Here is an 11,588-nt window from a genome sequence, read left to right as displayed (position 1 = left end):
GGTGCCACAATGACAGTGAAGTGAGACTATTTCTATAAACTGTCACAGGAAATGGAAAAGGGTGTGCCAAAGCTGCTACGTCAGTGACAAACCATCTTGCCGACGCGTTCATGCCACCTCACCAAGGATTGGTATTTTAATAGGATTCTGAAACTTGAGACATCCGAGCTTGTATGTTTTGGACATATACGTAATTTAATGTCAATCCTACAAATGTCTAGAGTTTTTAATTTTCTACAAAATGTAATTTTCTGGTGAGCAAATTAGGAGTAACATGAGAGTTACATGTTACATGACACTTGTCCTCTGAAGGAGATTCACGCCGTTTAAATCTCTGACATTTAGTTCGGTTTGCTCCTGACTTTTGAAGTGAGGATGAACACCATGGAAAGACTGAACGGTCCTGAAGGTTGAAAAGAGACAAAAGAGAATCTACCGAAGTCTGGCTGTCCAAGACGTTTTAAAGAAGTCTCTACAAAATTCAAAATGTTGCCGAGTCACCTGCAGCAGTGCATGCTGTAATGAAACTTTTACGGGAAGTAAGCAAGCGCCAAACCTATGTTTTCTAAGAAAAATTCAGAGTTACATTTGACGCAGAGCGTAGACCAAGACCAGGATTTCTGGAATGATGTTCTTTGGAGTAATGAGTTTAAAAACTGAAATGTTTGGACAGAAGAACAGATGGACATGCTTGGCAAAAAAAAAAAAACAACAACATTCCAAGAAAATGACCTCGCATCAAGTGGGAAGCATGGAGGTGGAAGTTTGGGAATGCTTTCCTGAACCAGCAAACCATTATGAAATCTACCATGTGTGAGTTTTTAGGAAAATGTTAAGCAATCTTTAAAAAAAAAAGAAGAAAGAAAAAAAGAGGCCCTACAGCATAACAGTAATGAAAAAAGCATCCTAGGACTGGCTGAGAGTAAAGAAGATCAAAGTCCTGGGAAGAGTCAACGCCTAGATCTGTTCTTTAAGTTGTAGGAGTGAACTGAACCAGCCTGAAAATAAATAAATCAGCATGCAAGTCTGCAACGCATCCTAAGCCAGAAGGAAAGGGGAAGTTTGCTCAGGTCCTTGCTTTGTACTTGCATGGTAATAAAACTGGTGACGGCTTGGATCAGGGGTTGCATGTGCAGCAGATTGTGACAGGTTATTAAAACAGTGTTAAATTACAACATGAAGGCTGCGGCACTCGCTTAATAGTAACTAAAGACACGCTGAGGGGGTTGAAGGGGGGGGGGGTCACCCCTGGCAGCTACACCCCATTAGACTCACTCTCTCTTTACTCAAACACACCAAAAGTCAGAGGCAATAAAAAGACGTATGAATCATTTGGGGAGTGTTTATTTGTAACAGGTAATAATACATGGTGGAATACGTAAATCAAGATAGAACCCAAAAAAAAAAGAAAAAAAGAAAAAAAAATCTAAAAACCCACTGTAGAATGTCATATTCAATAAAGATAAAAATAATGCTTCAATTTACATTAAGAAAGTGTTAGCTGAGGTAAAGTTAAAATAGGTCTAGAAATGTTATGTACTCAAACAGCAACGGTTCCCTTTGTTTTTAATCAGCTTCTTTCCTCACCTTCTAGTAGTGTCAGAGTTTGTCTAGTTTGTTATTCCAAGTCCAAAAGAGCTTTCGAGTGGCGTGGGGACACTGGCCATAAAACAGGGATATATTGGCATCACAGTTAACGAAGCTGTAGCGGGGGGAGGGGAGGCGGGACGATACAGTGGGAATTTGGCACCTGACCAAAAAGGGGCAATGGATGATGGAGGCCCGCAGACGTGGCTGCAGTCAGTCGGTGCTGCCTGCAACACAATAATGAATGTTTTGAGGTTGAAAAAGCGCAGGGCTGTGCCACGCTGGGGGGGGTCAGGGGGGCAGGGGGGTTGGGCGCAAACACAAACTGTAGAAGCTAATATGCTTTGGACATAAACGTAATCTGCAGTGACGGGACCTCAGAAGACAAAGCGGGGCGGTGACGCTGGAAATCACTGAGTGACTCATTTAAAAAGCTGCACAAAAAAAAAAAAAAAAAAAAAAAACCCGACGCAGCACGGAGCTGAAGCTGCAAACAAAACAAAGCAAACAGGGAGAGAAAAAAAAAACAACAACAAAAAAATAAAACATGCAGTGCTTTGCAAAAATATTCACAACACAGGATGTTTTGACATTTTGTCACATTGCAACCTCAAACCTCAAAATATATCAGGGGAGAGGGGAGTCGGTGGGGAGGGGAGATATTTTGAGATACGTCAACACGGAATAATGCATGAATGTGGAAGGGAAGGTAAACGTGGTTTTCAGCTTTTGTGCTCACTATTAAAAACCTAATCAGCTCAGCATGGAATAACAATGCTGAACCATTTTACTAATTAGGCGACATCTAAAGGAAACTGGTTGAACAGCATTGGGAGCTGAACACAAATAGTTTCAATTCAATGGACTGGATTTTATTTAGGCAAAAAACGAGTAAAGGGGACCGAATACTTTGTGGCACCTCCTCTGCCAGGACGCTATTCCCCAATCAGGTGTCTTCTGAAGGCAAACGATCTTAATTTGGGTTATGAGAGTAAGAGCTGAGTGCATATTCAGTGGAAACCACCTTTTACATGAATTTGTTTTCATTTGAGTGAATAAAAGCAACTGGTAGCAGCAGATTTTATACTGGGGGAACCCAGTAGATGGGAGATAAGACACAAACGCACAACCTTTCAGATTTAAATTGGTGGCAAAACTTTAAAATATCGTCATCGTTTCCGTCTACTTCACAAATATGCATGACTTCGTGTTGGTCTGTCTCATAGAATCGCAACAAAATACGATAAAAGTTTGCGGTTGTAAGGCGACAAAATGTTCAAAAGGAAAAAAACAAAAGTCAGGTGTATGAATACCTCTGCAAGGCACTGTGTGTTGGTATTGCTTGGATTAACATCAAGAGTTTTGCATAACCGAAGCCTTCCCATTTTATGGCACAGACGTCCAGCGGACAGAATGGTCGTCGTTCTCGTTATTTACAAAAATGAGTTTTGGCAAATCAACGCTCAGATGCCTTAAAGCCAGGTTGACTCTATATTACCCGGTAGAGCTGACTCCAGCGGCTTGATTGACTTTATAAAATAAAAATTCAATATTCCCAGGTTGATCTCTCTTTTTTCCTTTTTTTTTTTTTTTTTTAATCATTATTGTACAAAAAGCTATAGAGAATGAAGAGTTCAATCACAGAATCTGTTTCAACTCGCAGCTCTTCCCTCCCGGGGTCCATTCCTCCACCAGCGGTCTGGTTTGCCAGTCTGGCTGTGCGCCGCAGAGACGTTTGGCAAATTACTGAGTGTACACATGTTACACAAGGTGTGGGCATGGCTCTGTGTGTGTGTGTGTGTGTGTGTGTGTGTGTGTGTGTGTGTGTGTGTGTGTGTGTGCGTGTGTCTTTGCATGTAGGCTCACTGCTGTGTGCAAAGGGTGCGTGGAGTTGGTGTGTGAGTAGCTCCCAGAGAGTCTGATTCTGCATAGTGATCCAGCAGACACTCACAAGCAAGGGGCAGAAAATACCCAAAAATCAATCAGCCAACCAATCAGAAGCAGTGATCACCCTCCCCGGTAACGGGCCATCCCTAAGAGTCTGGGCACCTCCCCGAGGGATCGCCTCGCTAGACGGATGCAGGTTCTGTCCGTTACACACGACGAGTGCAAAGTGTGTGCGTGCGTATGCGTGTGTGTGCGTGTCACAAACAGGGAGGCACTGCTCGACTCAGTCTCTTCCAGGCAGCAGAGTCTCTGGTCAGACACGATAGGCAGAGGAAAGGGTGTGAAAGTGACGGAGGGAGGGAAAGAAAGGAGGGAGAGGAGTGGCTCATGTCCGTAAGGCTGGGTGTGAGTCGCCAAAGGGGAGAGGAGAGAGGAGCGGAGAAGACAGCGTGGCGGAGGGAGAGCTGGACCTGTCTGGGTGATGGATGTCCCTCCTGCCTGTGGAGAATGACTGAGAGGGCTCGCTCCTCTGAGGAGGAGGAACGACTGCAGGGAGGAGGAGGAGTAGGAGGAGGCGTGTGGGAGTGTTGAAGCTCCTCCTGGGAGGTTGTTAGCAGGAAAAGAAGATGAAGGGCTTGGCCAGGCGGGGATGTGCCAGACATGCAAGCACACGCAAACACACACACACGCACGCACACACACACTCAGAGGTAAAGGGTTCTCCTCCTGTTCACTCAGTGCTGGTCAGGTCTGTCTTCCTGGGTATCTCTTTATTTCTTCCCCTTGTTGATCTGGGCGTAGAGAGGATCCTTCCCCTTCTGCTGATGAGATAGAGAGAAAACAGAAAGTCAGACGCGTTTTTCTTTGCATAGCCGCAAACATCATAAACCCACAAGCCGTGACAGGTGCAACCCAGAGCTGCGGCGGTCGTACCTGACTCCGCCACCAGGTGTCAGTAGCGCACTGCCCTAAAGCCCAGACTTCAGTCAGTTCTTCCTTTGCCCACTTTTTTTTTTTTTTAATATAACATTCATTATTGTTTCCGTGTGTCGCCGTGCGCTGACATGTGTGTTCGCTCCCACCTCGGGCTCACCTGCAGGACCAGCATGAATCAGACGTATAAACCGGAGACTTTGAAGGACCGGCTATGGAGCTTCCCCTCCGACTGAGCAGGTTGGAAGAGCCCGCAGACGGAGCACCGAGCCCCGCTGCACACCGCTCACAACTGGGCGGTTATTACCGCACACATAATTCAGTCCGCCACACTGGCAGCTTGATCTGGAGCCGGCCTACTATGTCGTAGCTCTCCCCCTCAAAGAGAAGCAGAGGATTTAGAGGTTGGAGTCAAACCTCTGAGGAGGCAGTAGCTGCTCATACTGAATGGTAGCTACTATTTCCTGCTTGGTCATGTTAGAAACTCAACATATTAGTGTATTATTTCAGATAAAACTCTCAAAACAAATTGAGGTAGAAGGAACTGATACAAATTGGAATACTTTATGTTCAGCCCTCCATAACCCAGGGTGGTGCAGCCTTTACCTTCCAAGTAGACATATTTGCTCTCAGTACAGCTGAATAAAACACTTTTAGAGCCACAAAAGCTACTTGATCTTTTGATAAAAAAATTTAAAAAACCCTGCTGCGAAATATATCATTTTTAATACACTGCAGATTTTTTTTTATTTTTAAACCACCACCATTTCATTTCCCATATGTAGGTTTTAAAACAAACAGTTTGCAGAAAATAGATAGATGGATGTTCTTCTGTCAAACCCATTTGTATTTTGGGTCACATTCAGATCATGAATGTCCTCAAAGGGCTGGTTGTGGCAGAGGCTGTACTAATAAATCTACTACTTAAACTGTTAAAAAGTATTTTAGCTGTTTCTGCATTCACTGACTACTTATTAAAATACTATTTCATATCTTTTCACATTGATGTGATTTGGCAGTATGCAAATAAAAACTGAGATGACTTAACTGTAATGTTGAAGTTATATTTCTTTGATCCTCTGAGGCCCAGAGGGCCACAGAAATAACTATGGTGGCCCGGATTTGGCCTGCAGACCCCGGGTTTGACACGTTTTCTATGCTTGTCGATGTTTATGGAAAGATTATGCTTATTAAAGAAAAATCATTTCAACCAAATGACCAGAAAGACAGGCACTTTTAGTCTCATTCTGTGAATATGCAAGACAATAACTCTATAAAAAACACTGCTTAAACCTGCATATCTATGATTAAAAACACGAGTTGGTTCTCTATCGTTCTTAGCCAAAGTTATGAAGAGCCATTGCGTAAGGTCCAAAGGGCCACTTGCGGCTCCAGAGCCACAGGTTGCAGAGCCGATACTTTCTAGAACCACCTTCCTCTGTGTTTTAATGTGCCACAGATTCTCAACTGGACTTAGATCTGGACTTTAAAGGTATCGCAAATGATTGCAGGTTGATAATTGAAAATTGCACATCAAAAGTATGAGAAAGTTAAGAAAACTAAGAAAGCCCAACAAAACCGTCTCATGACTCTCTCACAGCAGCTGGGTCCGAGGCTGGGCCATCAACCTCGGCTGTGGGCTATAAATGTGGCAGTGGCCGAGGCCAAGCAGTCAGCAGAAAGTAGCTGCCTGCAGCCCTGAGAGAAGTGACAGAGGGGCTGAGACGAGCAGTGACGGCAAGCACACACTTCACCATCAGCCAACGCAGCACCGCCACACCGCCCCGCAGCGTCGCCTCGCGTCCGCCCGGCGCCACTTCATCCCGGCCCAGACAGAGCGGGGATGGAGGGAGGGATGATGGCGGCTCGGCAGAGGTATGAGTGATGTGCTGACGTGGCCCAACCTGGAGGCTGAAGAGTTTGATCTACCTTTGTGTGTGTGTGTGTGTGTGTGAGATTTTATCAGCGAACTGTGGAAACTGGTCATTTCACGGTAGACACCAGAGAGTATTTGCTGGACACGATGAGATGACCCGAGAAAATAACAAACAAAAAAAAAACACTTAACGCTCCCACCAGCGTGGGAGGGGCTCGGCTTTTGGCTCCGATTCGAGCGCAGGTGGTAAAAGCATCGATCACAGGTGTGTTCGTCCGGGGAGCGGGCCGAGCCTATCGGACAGGTGTGTGTTTGGGAAGATGTCTGAAGTAGATGTGATTGAGCAAGTAAACACCAGATGGGAGCGGCGGCGCCACTGGACCAGAGCGGGTCCACCTCCCGCAGAAAGAGGAGGCTTCCAGTTTCAGCCAGATTCAACACTCGGGACCCCACATCCACCTGCTGCCCTGCAGAACCAGGGTCCAAAAGAAAAAAAAAGGAAAACGAAAAGGGAAAGAGGAGACTTGCTGCTCAGCCAACCCTCCACCTCCTCCTCCTCTTCTGGAATCAGAAGGCACTTCAGGGCTTCTTCTGCTTTAATTAATGCCAATTATATGGGGCTAGTCATTAATCTTGGCACCCAAGTATTAGCTGATGAAAACAAAACCATTCGATTTTTTTTCCCAGTGTGAGTGCCAGCAGCTATCATTAAGGAGCCGCTGTTGAGAACCGTGTGGGTGAGGATGCCGGGTGGGGAGGCAGGGGATCAAAATGGCTCTCCTCTTTGGAGTGTGTGTGGGTCTCTCTCTCTCTCTGTGACTTATTAAATAAGCATACTGCACCTCCACATGTTCCTGGCTGAAATTTCCAGCCGATGGAGGATTATTTTAGCTTGTCTATACGAGTTTCGTCACTTTTAGCAGCGGCGAGCGTATGACCTGTTAGATTACATATATAATTCATAGCATGTCAGCATGGATCACGGTTTCACTGAGCAAAGAATCCAAGATTAACATATTGTGCTGAAATCCCAGCAGATGAGATGCTCATCCAAGTGCACAGTTTCTGATTAGCTGTCACAAAGACTGTCCCACGGAGATGTGCGCTATTTACGGATCTGGGTGTGAATGCAGGACACAGCGAGAGCACAACGGCGAAAGCGTAGACACACAAAAGGTCTTTACAGTTTGCATCAAATGTCTGGTCTTACAGAGCCTCCATTAACCTCAAACTTCATCACATTTGATCTCAGTACAACCAGTGCAATGTCATTTTATGCAACAGACACAACACAAAGTACGACAATATTTTGTCGTAGAATGAAAGTGATAATCATTTACACCGACTGGTGCGGGGACCACAGATGCTGCGAATAGCTACAATTTGCAAATATTTGAGACCTCTTCTAAAAATGCCTTTTGTAAAAGTTCAACCACCAAATATACTTTAATATTCACAGTGGAAATCATCTTGTTGTACTACCACATGTAGTATTGGATATAATGCTTTTTTGTTGAGGTAACAAAGCTCAGCGATTCACTGCAAAACCACAAAATCTTACCAAGTTTTATGGTAAGATGTTGGTATAGTTTTTAGTGCCAATATCTTAGTATACTTGAAAACAACTAACTAGCTTAGTTTTCAGCAAAATGTTCAAGCTTCATTTAAGCAAATTATTCCTTTTAAAAAAGTACTAGTTCCACTGGCCGATTATTTTACTGATAACATGGGATAAATGTCTTACAAGTAACCAGCACGTTTTTAAAATAAATATTAAGAAGTTATTGACTGAAAACAAGCTTTTATATTTTGCAGAAAAGCTACTTGTAAGTTAGTTCAAATGTGCTAAGATATGTGCACTAGCAACTAAACAAAAACACTTGCTAAGATTTTGTGTTTCTGCAACGTTTTACCCTCCAGCCAAATGGTGGCGCTGCAGATTGTCACTGTCTTTGATTCCACAGATGACCAGGCTAATTTCTTTCACGTTAGAGAGTCTACAGAAAGTGACTCTTCTGTGTGATGTGTTCAATTTTAAAAGATTTGCTGTAATTCCTATAAATAAGTGAGAATTGTTTCCACTGTACCGGAGCTCTGATGATTTCTTCCTCTGTAGAATCTTTTTTATAAAACAGACAAGGACCATAAGGCTGCTAATTTGAGATTAGCAAACTGGTTTTGGGACCATGGATTATGGGCTGCTTCATTGCTATTTTTAATGTTGCACAAACAAAAGTTTATATCGACAGTCTCCCTTATCTCCACCTTTGGGGGAACAGCCAATCGGCACCAAGGAAAACTAATGCTTCTCCTGGATTGGCTGCTTTTGCAAGCGTCAGGTCAGTAGTGTGTCCATTAGGATTGTGTCTTGGTATTCCAGCTTTCCAGACTTACATTACTTTGAAATATTTTAGAAAACCTCTGTGAAAGAATCTGTGTATGTGCTGGACTTTATTAGAGTAAAGGAGATGAACACAAATGCAGATAAAAAAAATTCTTTGCATCCTTTTCCTTCAGAGTCATCCTCTACTCTATGTTGGTCACAAAGAAAAGAAAAAGAAAAACAATTATAGTTTGCAGCTGTGCCAAAATGTAATGTGTTCAATGGGTATGAAAGACACTGCAAATAGAAAAACCCATACTGAATTAGGATGCGTCATAAAAAGGACAATCACACAACAACTGAGGTAAAAAAAAAAAAAAAAAGACCAAGAAATACAACACAGGAGTAAAAAGATGACAGGCAAAAAGAAGAACAGATACGTGCAGAGAAATGAAGGAGGGAGGATTGAAAGCGAAGGCTGAAGAGGGGGGAGTCATACCTACCCTGCCCTGCTGCCATCTAGCTCCCAGCCTCTGGACTGGCCTGTTCTGGGCTGGGCTCTGCTGTCTCACTGGGGCAGGGTGACCCAGAACCACACGCCTAAAGATGAGAGGAAGGGGCAGGAAGGAGGGAAAAGGAGGTGAAATTGACAGGGGGGGAAAAAATAGAGAAGGAAAGAGCAGATCGAGAAGAATAAATCTGAGACTGAAGGATTGGTAAAGACTAAGAACAGAGCAGACAGCAAGCAAAGATAAAGGTTTTAGCAATCTGAAGGAGAGGGAGAAAAAACCCCCCATCCAGTTGGTCCCTTTTCTCAGAAACATCATTTCAAGCGCGCATAAACACAACACTCGTGCACGCACTCGTTTACAGTGGTCAATTATGAAAGCCTCCGTGGAGTTAGCTCCATCGATCCGGCGCTGAAACACTTCTGCTTTTTACACCTCCCCCCGCAGAGAGCGGGACGCCGCTTCTCTGCGTTCACGCCATCCTGCCTGCCCTCTTCTCTCCCTCCGTAACCTTTTCACTGCACTCACTCTGTGCCGCCACCAGTTCTGCAATTTTTTTCCTCCACCTTCCCTTTTCTTTTTTTTTAAAGGGGCCAGGGTTGTGAAAAGGCATATGTGTGTTATTTAGGCCTACTGACATTTTCAACAGCGTGAAAGTCCTCTTTTTTTCCAATAAAGCTGGACTGGAGGCATAAAAGTAATGTTTCACGCTGGGGGAGTGGAGCTCAGGAAAGAGAGAGAGAGAGAAAAGATGCAAAGCATGAAAGAAATAGAAAAGAGAAAAAAATCGAAGAGTAAAGCCTTGTTTCTTAGAAGGTCAGACATTCTACTTTTCTTCTTCTTCTTTAGCTTTTCCCTCACTTCTTATTGTCGGTTACGGTGGAAAAAACCCCCAACAACTATTAATTGCCCCAGGAAGAGGAAGCGGGGCACTCTGCCTCCTCCAGCCGTCCCAGCAGAGATGAACCTGTCTGTTTAGAAGTGGTGATGTATGGACGCTACCTGGCTGATATTAATAACAGCTTAATGATGTCTCTGACAATTCCACCAGCTAATTTAACGCTGTGTTGACCATGCACACACATATGCATGTGCACACACACACACACACACACACACACACACACACACACACACACACACACACACACACACACACACACACACACACACACACACACACACGCACACTGCCGCATTCCCGCGTGCTGCTATTCATGCAGTAAACCACGTCTGATGTGCATTTTTATGCGCTCCGGCACGAATGCGCGTTCGTCAAGCGACACTGGCAGCATCGGCCCGCTAATCAGCCAGAGTGATTACCTGGCCCGCCAACACTGCAGCAAAGGCTATTTATCAGCACACATTAACGCACCATGTAGGCTACAGAGGCATCACGAGGGACGTCTTAAAGGCATACACACACTTACAGCGTCCTCCTCCCCGCTGCGACTGGGGCTGCCCTCCGCTTCCCCGAACGAGTCGTCCGTGGGCGGGTCTGTGGCGTCCGTGGGCGGGTCGCTGACGTGAGAGGCCGAGGACTTGGACGGGGAGCTCTTCCTGGGGGCCGGCGTAGGAGCTGCAGAGGAGAACAGACTTTTTTTTTTTGGGTGTTTTTTTTTTTCACGGTGACCTTCCAGCTGGAAGGTCGGCGGCGGCGTTAGGTCGCTCACGGGAGTTGGTGGACGGCGTCGTGGAAGTGACCGGCGTCAGGTTCATTTGGGAAATGTCGAAGTCGTCGCAGTCGTCCGTGTCCTGGGCGGTGCCCACGCGGCTGAAGTAAGAGCTGAACGCCTCTGAGGTTCCCGCTAGACTGGGCTGTTCGCCCTTCTTGGACGGCATGGCTGGAGGCTTCGCCAGCTGGAAATCCTGAGAGCACAGGTGACGTCTGGTCAGAGCTGCAGCGAACATTAGAGTAACTTTAAAGGTTTTTTTCTTTATATAATGAACAAACTGTTCAGATGTAGCTCAGCTGATTGCAGCTTTAATACAGTTAATAGTGGATTATGTGTGACTTGAGTCTACAAACTAGATTGGGTTCAGCACGGGTCAAAGACTCTTCTATTAAAGCCAATCAAAAACTTTGTGTGGTGAATGTGCTTGAACTTTGGTTGATATGATGTGTTAAGTCAAAATCTATTATTTTCCACTTTTCATTCCACTTTGTATTTAAACCCATTAAACAATATATTTTAAAAAAAATCAGAAAGTGAGGAGAAAAGGAGAACCAGACGTGGTAAATTCTTAAAAAACAGTTTCCATGCTTCTCTCGGAGCTCTGACTCCTGTTTGCAGTTTTGAATGTGACTAAAACCCAATTATGTGACGCAGCGCAACACAAACAGGAAGAGCAAACAAACAGGGTGGAGAAGAAGCAGGCAGTCGAACTAAATACATTTCTGATCAGAAGTTTAAATATGACTCATCACGGACATTAACGTTCAATTCATTTCGGGGCTTTAATTATACCTTTC

General features: G+C 44.6%; 1 protein-coding gene across 9 annotated transcripts in view; it reads right to left on the bottom strand.

The window, feature by feature from the left end:
• Positions 1–1,328: 1,328 nt before the first annotated feature.
• dab1a (DAB adaptor protein 1a) overlaps positions 1,329–11,588 on the bottom strand; it is a 247,672-nt gene continuing 237,412 nt past the window's right edge. For 7 of the 9 annotated variants that reach the window (XM_081606533.1, XM_081606534.1, XM_081606539.1 and 4 more), the window contains 4 exons: positions 10,789–10,984; positions 10,546–10,694; positions 9,110–9,206; positions 1,329–4,292 (listed from right to left, as the gene is read on the bottom strand). In XM_081606533.1, the coding sequence (XP_081462659.1) occupies positions 9,126–9,206; positions 10,546–10,694; positions 10,789–10,984 (426 nt within the window). In that variant the 3' untranslated portion in view covers positions 1,329–4,292; positions 9,110–9,125. Of the gene's footprint in view, positions 4,296–9,109; positions 9,207–10,545; positions 10,695–10,788; positions 10,985–11,588 lie in introns of all 9 variants that reach the window. The other 2 variants (XM_081606532.1, XM_081606536.1) reach the window with 2 other exon arrangements.

This window comes from Poecilia reticulata, chromosome 4 (genome assembly GCF_904066995.2).
Source record: "Poecilia reticulata chromosome 4, P_reticulata-male-v2, whole genome shotgun sequence".
Taxonomy (NCBI): Eukaryota; Metazoa; Chordata; class Actinopteri; order Cyprinodontiformes; family Poeciliidae; genus Poecilia; species Poecilia reticulata.
Note: the sequence above shows the minus strand (reverse complement) of the source record. Positions and strands in the feature narration are given on the sequence as shown.